Consider the following 22,260-nt stretch of genomic DNA (forward strand, 5'->3'; position numbering starts at 1 on the left):
TAAGAAGAAGAGGAAAATTAACCAATACAAAAGGTGTATAAGAAAGCACTATAGAAACCTACTACTTTGTAAGCCACACTGCTCTTCCAGAGGACCAGAATCCCATTCCTAGCATGCATGTCAGGTGGCTCACAATGTCCTATAACTCCAGCTCCATGGGATCAAATAATTTCTGGCCTCTGTGAGCCCAAGCACAAATGTGACATACATTCACACAAACATTCACACATACACTTAAGTAAAAAAATATGTAACTGTTTATGCTAGGACAGAGATAGCCTGCATGGCTTAAAACCCATGGGTTAATGAATAAAAGTCCCAGTGCCAGATGTGAAATGTCTCCTTATGGTTGGCAATGGAAGCCCTAGAAGCCACCAAACAACAAAGGCACTTGCCCTTCCTCTTGGTTATCCACCAGAATTTGATGTTCAGATGCTATTGTACACCGTTCAGATGTATGATATAGAGAAATCAAGATGGAAATGAGCTTGGGGCTTCCTCCCTGCTGGCTAGATTATAATGCTAGAACGTGTTGTACAGGCTTCTGGGAAAGAAATGACAACATCTTCCCCATCTGTGAACCCCATGGATACAGCACCAACGCACTTGGCAAGATGTGCCCAGCAGCACGATAGTAGCATGACGATTATTGTGATAGTCTACTACTCTCTGCCTGCATCTGCAGCCTGCTCCACAGAAGGGACACATGCCTGCTACTGTAAACCCACTCAAAAACTCATTTCTGGGAAAGCCATAAGGAGGGGGCAGGGTGGATGGGATTTACTCCCTGCCGTTTAATTAATCTCACACAGCACCAAACCTCCTTCCAAATCCATCTATAGACAAATGCCACTCTAAGCCTTCGAGAAGCTTCCCTGCAGTAAACAAGGTATTTAGTGAATGGAGACTCACTGCTGCTCCAGGTGCCTAAAGAGGACATTTACACCACCCCCTCGAAGGTTCAGGCAGCATCACAGAAGAATGTGAGAGCAAGAAGACACGGAGAAGGGCTGTGAAATGCTGTCATCCAGGAGTGACATAAACACTGCAATCATGATCTCATCACAGCTGTGGTGATCAGGTGTGGCCTGCACTGGGCTTGCACGAGAGGATGTGCCAAGAGTCAAACCTGAGCCGAGAAGCTGCATGTGGGACCGTACCCCTCCCTGACGAACTACTGAATACTAATACATTACGAGGGATTGGGGTGGTCATTGTACTCAGTTACACAACCGCTGGTGAGTCCACCAGGCTCCAGTGGATCCTTACAAATGCAGGGTCACACAGATGACCCTGGTTAACTCAGTGGGTCACAAAACAAAAGTCAGGAATGTGGGAAAGGGACGTGCAGAGAGAAAGAGGTACTGGCAGGATTGGGAAGGAGATATGAAAGGGTGAGTGGAGTCGATCAGAATGTCTTTTAAACATGGATGAAGTCATAGATGAGCAAATCTAATTAATAATAAAAGAACTGGGAAGAGGAAGTTTGGGCATGCGATTGAAAAGTCCGAGTCTGCAGTGTGGCAAAGTCCAAAGGCACCATCAGCACCAACGTGATCCCCTGCAATGTTGACTGCAAGTGCACACTCACTGCCAGGCGACTGCATCTTGTGCCTCAGGAGGTTCGATGTGTGCCCCAACCTTTGCACAGCTGTGGACCTGCAGGGCAGAGAGGGGACTCCCAGGTTTGGCTATCAGCATAAGTTTAGCTAAGGCCCATACATCAGGGACCCTTTTGGATACATGGACATGGGACACCGTTAGCTGAGGAAAGGGAAAGTGACACCGAATATTTTCATGAATCAAACCTCTCGTGGAAATTTGCCCAGCCATTTTCAACTGCTCCAGAAAGGAAGGCTTCATGAGTGCTGACTGGAGGCAAGATCATCTAAGGGTATAGACCCTGGCAGCTGGCAGCTGGTAGCCACCTAAGCTCAAATAACTGCCTGTGAAACAAGAGAGAAAGTTCAGGCACTCTGAGTGTCCCCAGTCTGTGACACCATACGCCACGACCAAAAGGAAATATGAAAGGGAAAGAGAGAGAGAAGTGTCTCCCACACTAATACAAAGTCCCTAAGGGCTCTAGAAAAGGAGAGAGAGAAAAAAAAAAAAACAAATTAGGAAGAGAAAGATAATCGATTGTGGGACCATGAAAGGCAACCTGCTTTCTGATGGAGCTAGGTTTAAACCTGGAAGGTGTTCGCCACACTCCCAAACACTAGGCTCCTGACACCAGGCCTCAGCTCTCCATAACTCTGTGGCCATCAGTCATGTAGGGCAATACCCCAAGCCCTGGTATTCTGTCTGGACTCCACCCCCACAGTTACCTGGCAACAGCAGGTAGGCCTGGCCCACTATAAAAGGGGCAGCTTGCCCCCTCCTTCCTCTCTTACTCTTGCCTCTCTCTTGCCCTCTTGCTCCCCCTCTCTTCGCACTTCCTTCCTCTCTCTCTCTCTCTCTACATGGCCATGGCCAGCCTCTACTTCTCTACTCTCTCCCTGTCTCTGCCTTTCTCCGCCTCTACTAACCTCTCAGCTCCCCTTCCCAGACATTCCTCCTTGCAAAAGGTATCTAACCTCAGGCTCACCCTGAGAAAGTGGGGTAAGGTTTCACACATCACAACTCTCCTCCATGACAATAAACACCTTAAAATCATCGACTGCCTCTTTTCATCAGGACCCACTGTGGGGAACAGGTCTTTCTCTAAATTGCCTCTCATCTAATCTCCCTCAGGAGGCCTCTCTGCGTTCTTAGACATAGTTGCCACCAAGCCAAGCCTGCCGAACAAGCCAAGGAAGCTCTTGTCCCTCAGGCAGGACACAACCAGTTTCCCTTTTCCCTTCAGCCCTGGGTTAGAACCTGCCCGTGAGCCCACAACCTTTTCTCAGCTCTTCCGAGACATCTGCAGTATCCAAGAGTCTGAGAACCACAAGCGGTACTCCGGCAGTTCCCCAGGGACCCCAGACTGTGCCTCGCCACCCCCAGAGCAGGGTCCTGCAGCTTCTCACAGCCCGACACCTGCCGGGTGGCGGCATGGGTATCCTGAGCCCTGGACCGGATGCAGGACACCATTTTAACCCACAATATATGACCTCCCATTGGACTGTCCAGATGTTCCCAGTGCAGTTCTGAATTAGTGAGAACCTGTTGAGTGTCCAGGAACATCTGTTGAAGCATACTAACTGGTTTGTACATTTGGGTGCAATGAAGTGGTCTGGGGACTCATGGTTAGAATGGGAAAGTGATAGCCGCAGAGTTAGCTCAGTGGTAAGAGAACTTGCTGCTCTTTGAGAGCATCCACATCAGGTGGCCCACAACCAACTGGAACTCCAGCTCCAACGATCCAGTGCCCTCTTCTGGCTTTTGAGGGCACATGCATTCATATGCACATACCCACACGAAACTACAGACACATACATATAATTAAAAACTAAAGTAGAATTTAAAAAGCAAAAGGAGGTTGAGGAAATAGTAGGGATGAAAAGATTTAAATGGAATTAGTGGAGAAGGTAGAAGTGGGAGGGAAAATCAACCAAACCAAAAATGTATTGGGGAAAAAGACATGGAAGTCTACTACTTTATGAACGAACTAAAATATGTAATTTTCTTTAAAGAGTTTGAACAGGGTGCTGGAAAGATTGCTCGACAGTTAAAAGCACTTGCTGCTCTTCCAGAGGGCCCCCGAGTCAGCTCCCAGCACCCACATGGCTGCTCACAGCCATCTTTAACTGTATTTCCAAAGGATCCACTGCATGCATGTAGTGCACAGACATGCACGCAGACAAAACATCCATACACATGAAATAAAAAAATAAATCATTAAAGAGAGAGAAGAGAATATCATAGTGGCTCCCATCTTCAATACCGTCACTCAGGAGACAGAGGCAGGCATATCTCTGTGAGTTTGAGATCAGCTTGGTCTACACAGAGAGTTCCAGAACAGCCAGAGCTACATAAAAACACCCTGTCTCAGAGAGAGAGAGAGAGAGAGAGAGAGAGAGAGAGAGAGAGAGAGAATGAGAGAAGGGGAGGGTTATGGGGGAGAGATTGAGATTGAATAGAAAGAGAGAGTTAGAACAAATTTTCAGTATGGTCAGATAATTCTGCTCTCAACAAAGATTGACCTTGAACTTGAGATCATTCTGCCCTCAGTTTCCCAAGTACTAGGATAATAAGTGTTTGCTACTTTTAGTTGGAAAATTGGGGGGGGGGGACTTAAACATGGAAGATATTATATTAGAGCTAAGTTATGTTAATTTCAGATAGCTCCATAAGGTTACTGGGAAAAAAAAGAGAGAACTTTACCCTGGATTTTTATTTTATGAGTTACATCTAGGGACTGGAGAGACAGCTCCATAAATAAAAGTCTTACCAGCATAAATCTAACGACCCACATTAAGCCTCCAAGAAAACTTTAGAAGCCAGATGCCGAGGCAAGCATCTGTAATCCCTGCCCTTCCACAGCAAGATGGGAGGCAGGGCTAAGAGTCACCCAGAAGCTCATGGGCCAGCTGGCACAGCGGCAGGAAAAGAGGTTCTTCCTGACCGAGTGAGAACTGATCTCCACAAATAAACAAGTGCAAGGTAAATGTCTCCTGAGAGATGTAAAGGAAAAACTGGGATGCTCACTACCTCACTCTCCATTGATAGAGAAATCCCCACAAGCCTTGCTTTCCAAGCACCACCTTTTCCATCCAAACTCATGAAGAAGAAGCAAGCTGCCTTCCGAGGCTTCACTAATCTTCATGACAAAGGTCACTCACAGGTCACCCTAAAAAGCATCTAAATTTAGAGATTTGCCACAGGAGCAAAACGTCCAGGCACTAGTAATAGAACAAGACAGGCTTTCTGAACTATGCCAGGCATGTGTTTGCAATGCTGTCAGTCACCACAGAGCCAGGCTCTGTGCCTGTGTGCTGGTGACCTGGGAGACCTCAGCCTTTTCTAGGCCAGTGACAGAGTCATCTAGAACTGCAAGCAAATAGACATGGCTTTTAACATACATTTAAAAGAAACATTCAGGGGCTTGGGATGTAAGCCCAGGGGCAGAATACCTGTCTAGCATTTATGTTACCCCAAATTTGATCCTCCAGCACTCAGCACTATGAGTAATGAATAAGTAAAACTTTTTATTTTAGTACTTCATACATGCATATAATAAGTCTTTTATGTCAAATTGTTACTAGAAGAAACATAGGTCTCTTCAACCTCTGACCCTTTGACCTATGTTCTACAGCTCAGAGTCAACCATGTTTTAAACAATCATGTCACCTTTGTGTGAAGATATAGGGGCAGAGACACACTTTCATACACCTTTAGAGGACAGCACTCTCATTGGGTGTTCAGAGGGCTAGTTTGGGTTTGTTTGTTTGTTTTGTTTTTTATTAAGTTGGCTTTAGTATAACAATATCTACAAATCAGTCATTTATTGTTTCATTGTAGTTTCCCAAAACATTTTAATTTATAGTTTTCAGAAGGGTTATTGTAAAGCCTATTTCCATGATACTAGCATATCAAATTACCATTCTTCCAGCCATTTATGATCTTTCTCAATATTTCTAAATACAGTGTAGTTTTAAGATAAATTATATCTCCCCATCAGAAAGAGTAAACCGTCTTCTCTATGATATCCTTTGTGCGAGAAAGAATGTATAACATACGATAACAAGTCTACAGAGGATCTGCTGAGGCCTGGGTACATGAAGGTGGGGACATGTCTACAAAACCAGCACGTGGGAGACTGAGGGAGAATGATTGCTATGAGTTTTAAGATCAGCCTGACAAAACAAGAAACAATAAAATAAATGAAGAATATTTTAAAAGCCAGTCAAGGTGGCTCATGTCTATAATTCCAGCACTTGAGAAGATGAGACAGGAGAACTGCTACAAGTTCAATGCCAGCCCGGGATTTATAGTGAATTCAAGGTCAGCCTGATATAGGGAACAACCCCAAATCAATGTCAAAACCAAACAAATAAAATAGGATCCAGAGAGGCAATTTCATAAAACCTTTGTCCTCTAGCCATATGTACTGGCTGGTTTTGTGTGTCAACTTGACACAGCTGGAGTTATCACAGAGAAAGGAGCTTCAGTTGAGGAAATGCCTCCATGAGATCCAGCTGTAAGGCATTTTCTCAATTAGTGATCAAGGGGGGGAGGTCCCCTTATGGGTGGTGCCATCTCTGGGCTGGTAATCTTGGTTCTATAAGAGAGCAGGCTGAGCAAGCCAGGGGAAGCAAGCCAGTAAAGAACATCCCTCCATGGCCTCTGCATCAGCTCCTGCTTCCTGACCTGTTTGAGTTCCAGTCCTGACTTCCTTTGATGATGAACAGCAATGTGGAAGAGTAAGCTGAATAAACCCTTTCCTCCCCAAGTGCTTCTGGTCATGATGTTTGTGCAGGAATAGAAACCCTGACTAAGACACCATGCAATACTTAAATTTACCTTGATTTGCACCCATAGTTAACATATGCTTATTTATGTGATTTCTTTTAGCTTTAATTTCTGAGGTTTTTTTTTTTTCCTTAAAACTTGCTTTTCCAAGTCAATATAAGAGATAGTATATCTCTTTTTACTCTTCCTTTATTTTCTTCACTACAACTCATGTTCTTAAAGTACAGGACAAAGCACAGAAGGCAGAAACTATATAAGAGGAGCTGAAAAGATGACTTAGTAATTAATATCATATAGTGTCCTTGCAGAGGACCAGGGTTGGTTCAAGCACTCGCTTTGGAACCAGGGGATCCAGTGCCTTCTCCTTGGCCTCCATGGGCACCGGCACTAACGTAGTACACATCCAAAATCTAGGGCACATAAACATATACATAGAAATTGGTGAGAGAAAAAATGGTGATTATTCTTGGTTGTTGTTAAATACTCACTATATCCCACATACTACATATTTGCTTTTTTCCTATTTTATCCTCATAATTACACAAAGTAGGTAGTTTTATCTTAATTTATTTTTATATTTTAAATGTTTTTATATTTTTGTACTTTAAATAGCTTTTTGGTTTGGTTAGGTTTGTGCTATGTAACGTAGGCTGGCCTCAAACTACTGATATTCCTACCTCAAGGTCCTCAGAACTGAGATTACAAGTGGGAACTGCCACTCCCAGAATTATCCTCATTTTGAAGATGAGAAAACAGGCTGAGAAAGGTTAGCGTACTCAAGCATGAGGCTACTAGGATGCAAAGCTAGCATTCGGACCAATCCTCTGACTATAAAGCACCACTGCAAACAGAGTTGGAGGACACAACCGTCAAAGGGCTAAGCTTATGTAATGAAGTAGCAAAAGCAACCCAGCATAGGGTGACCTCTGGGCTATCCGCTGTGGAAACTTTCTGAGATCTCTAATAGAGCTTCAGGGAGGTTGTGTTACTTAGAGTGGGTGCCTACACAGAACCTCTGGGGAGCACAGCATCCGCTGAGATGACAAAATGAGAACTCTGGGTCTGGCGGTTGTTGCCCAAGCTTTATGTCTGAAGAAAGTCGGTGAGATTTTTCAAGAACAAAAATGGAGGTTACTCTTGGGTATGTTTAGCCCCTCTCCTTCATGGACTCTGCAGGATTCATGGAATGTCTGTCTACTAAGCAATCCAAGGACCACAAGTGGGCAAGATAAATTCTTAGGACCTGTTGGCATCTTCAAGAAGAAGAGTGCCAGGAATAACAGATCAAGCTGAGGTTCATACATGCCTCTACAGGTCACTAGAGCAAGAAACTGGGGCCAGGAACATGAACTCTATACAGACTCTATGGTAGTTTGAATGAGAATGGCTCCTATAGATGCATACATTTGAATGTCTGGTTCCCAGTTAGTGGAACTCTTTGGAAAGGATTAGGAGGTGTGGCCTTGTTGGAGGAAATAAGGGCTTGGGGTTTCAAAAGCCATGCCAGGGCCAGCCAGGCAGTTACTCAGTCTCCACACACACCCTCTCTCTGCCCGCAACTTGAAAATCAGATATGAACTAATCTTAGCTACTTTTCCAGCACCATGCCTTTCTTGCCATGCCACCATGTTCCCTGCCATGGTGATCATGAATCAACCCTCTAAAACTGTAAGCAAGTTCTCAGCTAAAGTGTGGCAGCTCACAACTGTCTATAACTGTAGTCCCATGGGACCTGATGCCCTCTTCTCAGATGTATGTATGTGCAGACATACACGTGGACAAAATACATACATATATATGTGTGTGTGTATCACAAACAAATAAACCTTTTTAAAAAATAATGATGAAAAAAAGCATATAGAGATAGTATCATCAAAATGGGAAGTCACAAATCCAGAAGAAACCAACTGGGGAAGTCGAGGCAGTCAGCTGGAGTTCCAACCTGAGCTTTGTCTCCACTGAATGAGCTTGCTATGGCTGAACTTCCAACTTCCTTTTCCCACTGTAACCTCTCTTGGAGGTGGCTCACTTTCTAGCTGTTTTCAAGGAAACCGTGACTTTTATGGTTTATTTTTGGGCTGTTTCACTGTTCTCTTCCCTCCCTCGGAACATCATCTCAGACAAGGGACCCTGGAAGACACTTTAGACAACCATGCCTGGGTCTGAGTTGGGAGGGAAGGAACACCACTTCCAATGCCAGCTTCTTAGTAAGCTCAAACAGCACAAAACAATTAACCAGGGTTCCATCGTAGCAGTGCACAGGCTGGGCATAGACTCATAATCCTAGTACTCAAAGTGCAGGAGGAGCTGAGAGTTCCACATCTTCATGTGAAGGCTGCTAGCAGAATACTGACTTCCAGGAAGCTAAGATGAGGGTCTTAAGCCCACACCCACAGTGACACACCTACCCCAACAAGGCCACGCCTCCTAAGGACAAGCATATACAAACCATCACACCATACCTCCCTTCCCATAGAAAGGGTGACCTCATGACCTTATATGATCCAAGTCACATAAGCCCTATTCTTCTGTCTTGTTCGTAGAGCATAGACCACATATCAACTAAGCCAGCTTCCTTACAATGTAATATGCTCCTTCGCTCAGAAATCTTTAAGAATAGACGGGGGCTGGAGAGATGGCTCAGCGGTTAAGAGCACTGACTGCTCTTCTGAAGGACCTGAGTTCAAATCCCAGCAACCACATGGTGGCTCACAACCATCCGTAACAAGATCTGGCACCCTCTTCTGGAGTGTCTGAAGACAGCTACAGTGTATTTAAAGCATACAATAAATAAGTAAATCTTTAAAAACAAAAACAAACAAAAAAAGAATATTTGTTAAAAAAAAAAAAAGAATAGACACCTTGCTTTTTACTTTGAGTGAAACTAAGTTTCTCACTTTGGGCCCTACTGTACTGCTTGCTGAAGCATTAATAAAATGCTTGCCTGAAAAACGAATAAGTTCAAACATATCTCTCTCTCTCTCTCTCTCCCTCTCTCTCTCTCTCTCAAATCTCCCTCCAAAAAATAAAAAATAAAATAAAATAAAATAAAATAAAAATTCTATCACTAATGAATTAGAGGTCAGCCTCAGAAACATTAAGACGCTGTTTTGCAACCTAAATAAAGGATCTGGAGCAATGACCCCATTGTTAAAAACACTGACTGCTTTATGAGAGAGGATGAAGCCTAGAATTCCAGCATCCCTACATGGTAGCTCACACTCTCTGAAACCAACTCCAGTGCTGGGGAATCTGGTGCCTTCTTCTGGCCTCCATGGGCATTGCATGCAGGCACATGGTACACAGACGCAGACAAAACATATTTAAATTTTAAATTTTTAAATAAATAGAGCTGAAGAAATGACTTAATGGCTAAGAGCACTTATTGCTCTATCTGGATTTCAGCTCCCAGCACCTGCAGCTCCAGGGGGACCCAATGACTCTGATCTTTACCAGCACTCAGATAGCCAATACAGACACACACAAAGAATTAATAATAATAATAATAATAATAATAATAATAATAATAGACAATTTAAAAAGAATTCTAGATAGTTTTCCTTCAAGTTATGTATCTTGTTTAAATCAATTTGTGGAGAAGAGAGGGGAAGAGAAGGAAGGAGGAGGAAAAGAGGGGAGGAGGGGAAAAGGACGAGGGAAGGAAGGAGAGAATATGAAAATAAATCTTCTTGCTTTGACAAGAGAAAACCAAAGAAAGGACTCTCTAAGCTGATAGCACCAACTGGTCAAGCCAGAGTGGCAAGCAGTTTTACTGCAGGCCTAGCCATAAATCTTAGAAAAGTCAAAGAAAGGTCCCCCCCACTCCACCCCCCACCCCCGCGCCCCAGGAAGTACTCAGTAGGCTTTTTTTAAGTTAATAGAACATGAAAAGGAGACCTAAAAGCTTATCAAATGGCCTGCCTGTCAACTCTGCTCCTCTCTCTCTACCTTGTGGCAACACATCTAATTTTAACGGAGGCAAGGCTGTCTTAATGAAGTGCAGAAGGAAGAAGTACGTAACTTTTGTCAGAAGCCAGAACTATCCAAACATTTTCAAGAGCAGAGGACGGCCATCCTTGAAAAGGAATCTCCTAGAAACAAAACATCTTGAAGAAGATTCCATGTGCCTCGGAAAATAAAGGTTTGTTACAATTTTTGTTCAACTCCTGCATCTGATTAAGACAAAAATTAAATTAAATTTAAAAAGTAACTGAGGCTCTGATAGCGACCTTGACAGATTTACAAAGAAAGCGTCCTCTGCAATTATGACCAGGCTTCTAGTACACTCCACCTCTCAGGCCCTCTGATTTCCCAAGTGTGTTAGAACATGGTAATTAAAACAAGCCTTATTCCAAGCTCTAAGGTTGGCTAAGTCCTGGTCTTGTGCTTTGGCTTTGGGATGTAAAGGGCTCTTTGAAAACAATCAACATACCACTTCTGTCTTGATCAAGATGCATTCCTTTAATCTTATTCTACCTTAAATAAATGTTTGGAATTAGCAGCCCGGGGTTGGGTTTCCGCCCTCTAGCGGAACCCAGATGGCCTGAGAGCCCACCGGCAGTAAAAACTACGTCTCCCAGAATGCTCCGGGAAGGCGGATGCCTCCCCCCCATTGGCCAAGGGTGGGTGACGCTAAGTGTTTTGGCTCGACGGTCACATGTTTCCTTTGTTGTGAGCAGTGGCAGAGACTGGCGGTGGCTCGAGGAGACGCCGGCGCAGCAGGGACGGGGGTCGCCGCTCGTGCCGCTTCCAGCCTGCGCCGAGAGGTACCAGGGTGGCCGCTCCAAGCGGCATGCGACCGCGGCGCTGATCCCCGGCACCGGCGGGAGGGAGGCGAGGTCCCTGGCTGCCAGAAGCCCGATGCGGCCTCGGGCGTGGGGACAGGGCAGGGACGAGCCCCGCGGCAGCAATACACTTAGGGTGGAAGCGGCCGGAGTGTTTCGGCCTCGGACCTGGAGTTTCCGTGGGGTGACCGTGAGTGCTGTCGCCTAGCACGGATAAGGATCGGGGTGCTGGGGCCATAGCAGCCAGCAGCACAGTTGCGAAACATGCGGGGCGTGGTCACCTGACCGTTACCCGCCCCCGCGAAGCCTTTGTTTACCGGGAGCGCGGCCTCGGGCCGTCCCGGGGGAGCCCCCACCCGGCTGCCCGCTTCCTTCTCAGGGCCCTCTGCTTCTTAATTTAGTTCCCAATGTTCCCGCCCCCAAGCCCTGGGCACCCGAGGCGAAGATCGTTCGGGCGGCCGGGATTGGGCGCTGCAGGCGGGCCGGGCCGGCGAGTTCCGAATTTTTATTGGCAGGGGGTGGTAGGTGGGTGGCCCGTGCCAGGCAGTCCCGCCCTCGCCTGAAGGTGACCTGGAGGACGCGGGCGCCGAGGGAGGGGAGCAGCGGGGCGGTGGGTAGGAAGGGGGCGTGCCCTGCAGAGGCCAGGGGGTGGGGGCTAACCCGTAGCTCCTGGCGTAGGACAGCGCGCAGCTCTGCGAAGTTGCCCTTGCCTGCTCTGTCCAGCCTTAGGTAGTAAAGGATGACCCACAAGGCCACATTTGAGAAGCTTCAATATCAGCTCTAGCGGATTTTAATCATGTCAATTTTTTTTTCTGTTAGTGTTCTCAGCTGACACCTGGCACAACCACCAGATGGTTGATGGTTGATAATGGTTTGGTGTTTTGTTTTTCTTTATTAGGATTTAATATGTATCCCTTGCCACTAAAAATATAAACGGTGGCTTTTACCTTTAAAAAAAAAGATATTTTGAGGTTATTCACCTAAAAGTTTTTTGGTTTTGGATTTTTGAATGAGCTTTCTTAGTTTTCCCTTTTTGGGGCACACAATTTCGTGTATTAATCTCCCAGGTAATTGAGAAGTTTCTGATAAGTGAGTTGAAGGTGTGTTTGGAAAACTGTACATTAAGATAACCGAAAGCCCAGTCATTTCCAGACGGAGGATATTAAAGGTGGTTTTCCAAATCTCTTAAACTTATGGTGCAGCTAGGTTTTGTCATTTTATCTCAGAAAAGTTGAGTTTCTTCAGTAAAGCAGGTATAATATACTTAATAAAGCAGCCTTAATATACTTTTTAAAGATTTATTCTGTGTGGGTGTTTGACCAGCATGTACCCACCCACCTGTGTTCGGTGCCAACGAAGGCCAGAAGAGGGCGTCAGATCTCCTGGAACTGGAGTTCTAGATGGTTCAAGTTGTCAGCTGCCTTGTGAGTGCTGGAAACCAAACCTGGGTCCTCTGCAAGAGCACTGCTAAACCATCCTTCCAGCCCCTCTTAATATTAAAAATCCAAGTACTGATGCCTGTTAGAATAAGAAGTTGTCTGATCAGGACACATAGTCACTCGTATACTAAGGTTATTCAGATCTTAACATATACAAATGCAACCCAGTATACTTTAATAAGAACTACCTACCATTTGATAAGTTGAGTTTCTTTAAACAAAGCTTGTGACTTAGTCTTTAAACAGGAAGAAGAAAACAATATTCTGAGAGCTATCAGTTATATCTTAAACTTTCCTGGCTTTCGTCCAGATTGCCAAAACCTTAATGCTTTTCCGGTGTGCTTTTTAACTTCCTTGTTTTCCTGCCATTTCATTAAGAGTCAGAGGTCAAGACTTTGGAAAATAAATACTTAGCAAATATGTTGCAGCATTTATTCTTGTATGCACTTTATTTACTCTTACCTGGAAAATTTAGGACAGCTCTTTTATCAAATATGTAAGTGTGGACTCTGTAATGAAAAATGTCAATAAAATGTCCTCACAAGCATTTATGCAAAAAAAAAAAGATTTCATTTCTGTTGTGACTACAACAATGATACAAGACAGCTGGATGTTTTTAACATTTCTGTTCTTCATGCTATAAATACTCCCATAAGCTCAAGGTGAATCCCCTGTGGGCAGCTCCAGTTATTTGGGAGACTGAAGTAAGAGCAATACTCAGTAGACCTAGGAGTTGAAGACCATCCTGGGCAACATAGACTTGGGAGTCCAACAACAGAATAGCTAATTATCTTCAAGAGTTTTCATTCTTCCAGCACACCCTCTCCCACACGCACACTCTCCTTTGATACTGAGGACTGAACCAAGGGCCTTCTCACACATGCTAGCCACTGAGTTCTCCTTAGTTGACTGATCTTAGATGATCCAAAACATTCTAAACCAAATGGAAAATAAGGAGAATGAAAACCTTCTTAAGGGTGGAGTTCATGCCTGTAACTGCAGGACGGGGATGGGGGACTATAGTTTGCATCAAGCCTGAAATATACAGACTGAAATATACCTGGTCTCAAACCAAAGTGATTAGGTTTTGTTGGTGCTTCTAAAACTATTTCTGAATAATTGGTGTAATACTATGTTAAAAATCATTGACTTCCGAGTGTTTTTGTATATTAAAAGGCTATTTAGAATCCCAGGTCACAGAGCATTTTATTGGCACCATAGCTAGTTTGGTTGTAATAAGCCAAAACTAATTTTGTTAGCAGAAAAAGTAACTGTCAAAATTCTGTTTCGGGCTGGTGAGATGGCTCAGTGGGTAAGAGCATCCGACTGTTCTTCCGAAGGTCTGGAGTTCAAATCCCAGCAACCACATGGTGGCTCACAACCATCCATAACGAGATCTGACTCCCTCTTCTGAGTGTCTGAAGACAGCTACAGTGTACTTACATGTAATAAATAAATCTTTTAAAAAAAATTCCGTTTCTCCCTCTCATTCACAGCAGGGACTTGTTTTGTAGTCCTGGCTGACCTGGAACTTGCTATGTAAATTAAAATAGTCTCTAATTCACAATGATCCTCCTGACTCAGCTTATGGAGTGCTGGGGTTACAAATGTTCACTCTCTTGTTTTGCTAGGCTTTTCATTTTTAAATAAAAATGCAGTGAGTGTATTGGGGGTGGGGGGAGCTACAAAATGACATTGTTTCCATGTCAGGTCTAGTGAAGAGCATAAGTCAAGCAAAGCCTTTTCAGTCAGTAAAAATGCCAACCCTACAGTGTCTAAAATTGAATTTGGATCTAGCATTTGCTACCCTAGTGTCAGACAGTAGTAGGACTCTCATTGGCTTTGGGCCTTACTAACTACTGATAAAGAATACTTACTTAGGTAGGACTAACCATCACCTGACTTACCAAGACCCAATATTCTTCATCAAGTGTACAGATAAATTATTCTGCCTAATGAAAGTAAAGAAATGTACAAGATAGTATTCATGTCCTAATCTTAGCTTACTCTGATTGTGGTATTTTGGGTTTTTTGTTTTAAGTTGGTTACTCATATTTGTTTTTAATATCGACTTTTGAATCTGCGTAAACTTGAGAATGTACAAGTTCTCTTAATGGATGATTGGATCAGAACAGCAGTTAAATATAATTGCTATTCTATGTACTACTCTAAATCCTGGTATGTACTTTTAAGCATTCTTCTCTATCTCCTACACACAAACACACACACACACACATCCAGATACGCACAATAGCTCACAAAAATTGTGCTGAATTAGTTGTGTGGACATTGTAAGGTTCAGTAAAGCAGAAGAATTATGTATTAAAGTTACTTGATAAGCTTGGAGGTTCTATATAAAAAGGTATATAATAAAAGCTTAAATTAAAACTAGGTGAGGTTTTTTTTTTCTTTTAACTCTTGAGACTTTTCTCAAATTGATTCCATAGTTACATGTAGTACAGAGTGAATAAACTGTTTACTCTTGACATATTTGGCTTTGATATCAACTTTGAATCTGCCTAAACTTAAGACATCAACTCTTAGAGTAACTTAATTCTATCGAATTTGAATGCAATGTAAGTTTGTAAGCATCCTTCAAATATTCAAAGTGGAATTATCACAGGATATACTTTTCTTCATCTCACCATCAAATTTAGCTTACTGCTTTCATAAATAGTAAAAGAAATTTGAATATCATTGAATATAAAATTAATTTCCTTTAAGAGAGTGTTACTTTTAATGATCTGTATGAAACTGAACTTTAAATTAAAAAGTTGTAATTTACTAAGAACTGTTTTCAGCATATTACTAATGTACTTGAGCTGATAGCATCTGTCTTATATGTCACTGTTCTCTATTTTAGGTGTGAAAATTTAAATAACACAAGTATTTTGCCTGGGGCTTTGGTCAAACAAATGCTGAGAAGGTATATTTATATTTACTGGCTATTGAAACATCGTTACTAGTTTAAACCATTTCATTTCTTTAAGCCAGGATCATTTGGTGCTAGTAAGAATAATAGTGAATAACAGTGACCAATTCTATCAACACAGAATCGGACTGAGTGTGGTGAGGCACACTTGTAATCCCAACACTCAGGAAATGTGGTTAATTTTTAACTATTGCTAGTTTACTTGTAAAAAAAATAGATAAGTAAAACTGTATTTGTTAAAAATGGGAAAACAATGGCTGATTAATTTTACATGGAAGACTAAAAGTTATACTTTGAAAGCATATCATACTGTAAGATGACTGCAAATCACCTACCCTGTGATAAGTAGTAAGAATTTGTATTTGTTTCTGTTGTGGAATGCTGGTTAATGAAGTGTTCTTAGAAAAGAGATAGCAAGGGGTTCTTGTTCTGTTTTGGTTTTTTTGTTATTTTGGTTTTGGTTTTAGTTTTGATTTTGAGACAAAGTTTTCATGTAGGCATGGTTGTCCTGGAACTAGCTCTGTAGACCAGGCTGGCCTCAAACTCAGAGGTCCAACAGCCTCTGCCTCCCAAGTGCTAAGATTAAAGATGATTGCCATCATTGCCCAGCAAGAAAGCAAGTTTTAATTAATCTCTTTATGTCCCATAATTTACCTAATACTCCATACATTGCCCTGGCTACAGAAAGCAGGCCCATGTTTTCCTATAGGTGTCAAGGAAATGCAAATATGTGCAAAGCCAAGGTCTAGTAGATGAAGTGTTAAAGGGTTGTTTCTTCTTAAGGTGGTAATTTTGTTGTCTTTGTTGGCTAGTTGGTTGGTTTGATTTGTTTTGAGTTTTTAGACAGTGTATCTCTCTAAGTCAGGCTGGCCTTAGACCTGCAGCTGTCTTCCTGTGTCTGCCTCATCATGGCTAAGATTGTAGGCATATATTGCCATTCCCAGCTTAAAGAGGTTTTTATTGTCAACACCAGTCGTTATATCACTAATCAAAGTCCTAATTGCTTATTGAATTTTCTGAGCCTGAAATACAGAGATGATGATGATGATGATAAACTAGATAAGCTGATACAAAGAATACATCCTTGATTTTTCTGGATGCTTGATTTGGGAACTGACTTTTAACTAATTTAACCATAATTTGAATCTAGTCTAGTAAAGATTCAAATACGAATTCCTTTCCATGTCATAACTATTTCTGTGTGTATGCTTGTTTTGAGAGAGGGTCTCATGTATCCCAAGCTAGCCTAGAACTCACTCTTAACTGAGGATGACCTTGAACATGTGATGTTCCTGCCTGCCAAGGACCAGTCTCAGCTTCCAATACAACTTGGTTTGGGAACTACAAAAGAACAACTTGAAGTCAATTGTGGGTACAACCTGACAGCTCTGTGTTCTACTTGAACTGGTGACAGCTCACCTCTTGCATACCAAAGCCCAGTCTTTTTCATTTACATATCAATTCAATCATTTACCCAGGGTCCTGTTTTATTATCCCACGAATCAGCACTTTACGACCATAGCCCCTTGATTCATAGAAAAAAACAAATACATTTTTTTAACATAGCAAGTGTATTTAGGGGTCTGCCTGCCTTTGTAAGCACAGACAATAAGCTAGCTGAGTAGGATCCAGCTCTGAGATTACAATTCCTACAACCCCTGGACCTAGATTTACCCTGTCCAAGGCTGATCTTGAACTCAGGATCTACCTGCCTTTGTAAACACAGACAATAAGCTACCTGGGTGGGATCTAGCTCTGAGATAACTATTCTCACCTCATCTGGACCCAAATTCCATCTTTCCCAGGCTGACCTTGAACTCAGAAATCTGCCTTTGTATTTTTCTGATAATCTGGCTCATTAGTGCAACTGCCTTTGTTCTCTCTGGTCCATGAAGCCGCCTCATACAGTTCATAATGAATCCTTATATTTTGCATAGTGAGAAATTATACATTCTTGAACTCATGTTTTCAGAGTTCTTTCCCACAGCCTTATGGGCTATCCTGAAGTTTACAGCATTTACCATTTTGTTGAGGAACACATTCTCACCTCCCAGACTCATGCTGTTTCTAATTATCATGGAGTCATTAACTTTAACAAGGAGAGTGCTCCCCAAAGGAGGAACATGAAAATATGTACATTATTATACAAACAAGCCCTACACCCACACCCACAGCAACTGTCAGCACAACTGGGGGCCCACCCCTTGCTATCTCTGCTCCAGGGGCAGAAAACCATACCATGCTGTCCCTTCCATGGCCATGCAGGACTCAGTACCTGCCTCTACCACTGGAGTGCTATGCTTGCAGGCATGCACCACCCTGCTTGGTTGATCCTGAACCTCCTTGTGCTCATTCTCAGAGGACATCAAAGAATATTATGTTCTTTAGTTATGTTAGGAATCTTAAGTGCTAAGAATTTAAGTTAGAGAGGAATCTATTTGGCATCTTGTCTGTGCTACTGCATATTATCATGCATTATCATTTTGTAATTTTTGCTCTGTTCAACTCTTCTAAAGACTGGATATAAAGCCAGATAAGTCTGTACAAAAAAAAAAAAACAAAAACAAAAACAAAACATTACAGTATTAATTCACCTAAGGATAGAAAATAGGAAGAGGTGTTTATTACTTGTATTTTTGTGCTGGTTTGTTTTTTGGGGGTGGGTTTTGTTGTTGTTTGTTTTTCAACTTGATACAAGCGAGAGTTATTTGAGGAAGAGGAACTTTAATTGAGAAAATATCCCCATTGGGTTGCTTGTAGTTGTCTGTAGGACATTTTTTTGATGATTGACATAGGTGGGCCCAGACAACCTTGGGGCAGCACCATCGCTGGACAAGTGGTCCTGAGCTACATAAGAAAGCAGCTGGCGTGATGTGCATACAAGCCAGGAAACAGTTCTTCATGCCCTCTGCTTCAGTTTCTGCCTCAAGTTCCTTCCCTGACTTTCCCAGTGATAGAGTGTAACCTGAGAGTATCAAGCGGAAAGAAACCTTTTCCTCCTCAACTTGCTTTTGGCCATGCTGTTTATCATAGCATAGTAACCCTAACTAGTACAATTTTTCTCCAAACTTCCATTATAAATAGGTAGTTCTGCATTACAATGTTAAATGTGCATGTTATTTAGGCCCAGCTCTTCACTGTCACGCTTATTTGTTTATCATGTTGAAAGGCACATGTATGCCACAGAATGCATCTGGATGTCAGAAAAGGAGTTGCAGGAGCCAGTTTTCTCCTAATTGCTTGGGTTCTGGGGATCTAACTCAGGTTGTCAGGCACGTGACAGCTCCAGTGTAACAGTGCCTATCTATGACTAAGAAATGTGTCCCAATCCCTCAGAGAGACTGCCCGTGAGTAACCAAAGGACTTAGTCACTCTTCTAAAGACAGTTCTTTTTTGGTTTTATTGTTTTTGGGGTTTTTGTTTGTTTGTTTTTTGTTTTGTTTTTTCGAGACAGGGTTTCTCTGTGTGGCCCTGGCTGTCCTGGAACTCACTCTGTAGACCAGGCTGGCCTCGAACTCAGAAATCCGCCTGCCTCTGCCTCCCAAGTGCTGGGATTAAAGGCGTGAGCCACCACTGCCTGGCCTTTTTTGTTCTTTTAAGAATAAGGTCTCACTTATGTAGCCTTGGCTGGCCTGCTGAAACTCTCTATGTAGACCAGGCTAGTCTTGAACTCACTATATAGCCAAGCATGACCTTGAACTCTTGAGTTTCTTGCCTCCACCTCCAAGTAATGAGATTACAAATGTTTACTATGAACCTAGTTTATGTAATACAAAACCCAAGGCTTCATGCATACTAGGCAAACACTTTACCAACTGAGCTATGTCCCCACTTTTTAATAGCTGTAATAAACTACTCTATCTTAAAGATATCCTGAGGTTTAGTTGCGGGCCTTTAGCTTGTTTTAAGTATTTTCTGCTAATACAACACTGAAAATCTATATAAATAAATTGTTCAAAAAATTATTGATTATTTCTTTGAGAAAATGGTAGAAAATAAGGCTGGTCATACAGTTTACATATTTAAAAATACAGTGATAGATAAATTCTAACGCTGTTATATTAAGGTAATAATTGTTTATATTAAGATTCTAGCTGTAAGCCATGCCTGTGGGGTGTGCCTATAAATCATAGCTTCCAGGAGGCTGAGGCAGGAGGAGTTCCAGACCATCCTGGGCTATGTATAGGGAAGACCTTGTTTCAAATAAACCAAAACAATAGTTGAAGATTGTTAGTCCAGTTCTGTATGCTTTTTTTCTCTTTGCTATGTAGAACAGAGTAGAAACTGAGCATCTAAAAGAGAATGTATAACCCTTTGAGCTCAGGACCACGCAAAAGTTGAAGGTCATGCTTAGCTATGTAATAAATTCATGCTTAGCTATGTCTTATCTACATAGAGAGCTCCAGCAGGCCAGGCAAGAATACATATGGATACACTAGGATATTGCAAAGTAACTCTCATGTTCTAATCATGCAAATGCAAACTTTTATCGGTTTTTATTAAAATGAGCCAGCTAGTGTATATTGTAGAATATGCTAATCATGTGACTTGTATTTACAAAACAAATGAAATTGTCTAAATATTTTTATTTTGTTTTTTTAGTTACATAAAGAAGATCCCTAGGAGCCATTTCTCAGCAATTATATAGTCAACTGATGTAACAATGGTACTAATATTGGGACGCAGATTAAACAGAGAGGATCTTGGGGTGCGTGATTCCCCAGCAACTAAGCGTAAAGTTTTTGAAATGGACCCCAAATCTCTGACAGGTCATGAGTATTTTGACTTCTCTTCAGGATCATCCCATGCTGAAAACATCCTCCAGATATTTAATGAGTTCCGAGACAGCCGCTTATTCACAGATGTCATTATCTGTGTGGAAGGAAAAGAATTCCCATGCCATCGAGCTGTCCTCTCAGCCTGCAGCAGCTACTTCAGAGCCATGTTCTGTAACGACCACAGGGAGAGCCGAGAAATGCTGGTTGAGATCAATGGCATTTTAGCTGAAGCTATGGAATGCTTTCTGCAGTATGTGTATACTGGGAAGGTGAAGATCACAACAGAGAATGTCCAGTACCTCTTCGAAACCTCCAGCCTCTTTCAGATTAGTGTTCTCCGTGATGCTTGTGCCAAGTTCTTAGAGGAACAGCTTGATCCTTGCAATTGCCTAGGAATCCAGCGCTTTGCCGACACCCACTCGCTCAAAACACTCTTCACAAAATGCAAGACCTTTGCATTACAGACTTTTGAGGATGTGTCCCAGCATGAAGAATTTCTCGAGCTTGACAAAGATGAACTTATTGATTATATCTGCAGTGATGAACTTGTTATTGGTAAAGAGGAGATGGTTTTTGAGGCCGTCATGCGCTGGGTCTACCGGGCGGTTGATCTGCGAAGACCACTGTTACATGAGCTCCTGACGCACGTCAGGCTTCCTCTCTTGCATCCCAACTACTTTGTTCAGACAGTTGAAGTGGACCAGTTGATCCAGAATTCCCCCGAGTGTTATCAGTTGCTGCACGAAGCAAGGCGGTACCACATACTTGGCAATGAAATGATGTCCCCAAGGACTAGGCCACGCAGGTGAGAAGGTGCTTTACAAGTACGGCTAGTAACAGTTGCTGTTTTAACTATATATTTTACACTCGTGAACTCAGTCTCAGTGTACTCATTTGAGTGTATAGCTTATATGAGACACACTGGTTTAGGGATGTAGCTTAGTTTGTAGAGGACCTACCTACATAAACTGGGTGTGGAAGCACACAATTGTAATCTTAGCACACAGAGACTGGTGGATGAGTTAAAGGTTATCTTCAGATACTATGTAAATCTTACTAAATGCCAGTCTCAACTTTCAACGACTTTTTTAGTGTTTTGTTTTTTGACATACTAGGCTACATATTATGTAGGCTAGGCTGGCCTTGAAAATCTATGTAACCTGACTTTGAACTCTTGATCCTCCTGCTTCTACCTCCCAAGTACTAGCACTACTGACATGGGACCATGCCCCGCTCAGGTCCTTTGCCTGAAATGGAAAATTACATCCATGTTGAAGAATAGTTAACCTTATGTTTGGAGAAAACTGTGATTGTTGGTATTTTATACGTTTTATATTTTATTTTATATTATATATATATATATATATATATATGCCTTAATAATGGAAGGCAAAGATTTATTTGGCAGGGTTGTATCTTTGTGGGTGCCCACTCCACAGCATGTGTGTGACAGTCTGATGACAACTTTGTGGAGTCAGTTTTCTCTTCCCACCTTTGCATGAGTTCTGGGGATACAGTGGTCCCCAAGCTTACATAGTAGCACTTTTACCCACTGAGCCATCTCATTAGTCCTAAGTTTACCTTTCCAAAAAGTTTTTCTTTGTTTTTTAGTTTATGTGCATGGGTGTTTGTTTACCTCTAAGTCTGTGTACCATATACATGCAGAACCCATAGAGACCTGAAAAGGGCATGGAATCCTTTCCAGCTAAAGTTAAAGACAGTTGTTAGACCCAGTGTGAGTGCTGGGAATTGAACCCAGGCCCTCTGGAAGAACAGCCAGTGTCCCTAACCTTTGAGCCATCTCATTAACCCCATTATTTATCTTTTGTATGTATGAATGTTTTGCCTGCATTAGGCTGCCTACAAATGAGGTTCCCAAGTAGCAGCATGGGTAACATTGAATGAACCAGACAAGTCTTTGCTGATATAATGAC

The 22,260-nt window shown here is 42.4% G+C and overlaps 1 protein-coding gene across 2 annotated transcripts in view; it reads left to right on the top strand.

Moving 5' to 3' along the window:
- The first annotated feature begins 11,040 nt into the window (after positions 1-11,040).
- Positions 11,041-22,260, top strand: part of Klhl24 (kelch-like 24) — a 31,674-nt gene continuing 20,454 nt past the window's right edge. The window contains exons 1-3 of one of the 2 annotated variants that reach the window (NM_029436.3): positions 11,042-11,159; positions 15,480-15,542; positions 20,151-21,131. In NM_029436.3, the coding sequence (NP_083712.4) occupies positions 20,212-21,131 (920 nt within the window). In that variant the 5' untranslated portion in view covers positions 11,042-11,159; positions 15,480-15,542; positions 20,151-20,211. Of the gene's footprint in view, positions 11,160-15,479; positions 15,543-20,150; positions 21,132-22,260 lie in introns of both variants that reach the window. The other variant, XM_006522687.4, reaches the window with a different exon arrangement.

The sequence above is a fragment of the Mus musculus genome, chromosome 16, assembly GCF_000001635.26.
Source record: "Mus musculus strain C57BL/6J chromosome 16, GRCm38.p6 C57BL/6J".
Lineage (NCBI taxonomy): Eukaryota > Metazoa > Chordata > Mammalia > Rodentia > Muridae > Mus > Mus musculus.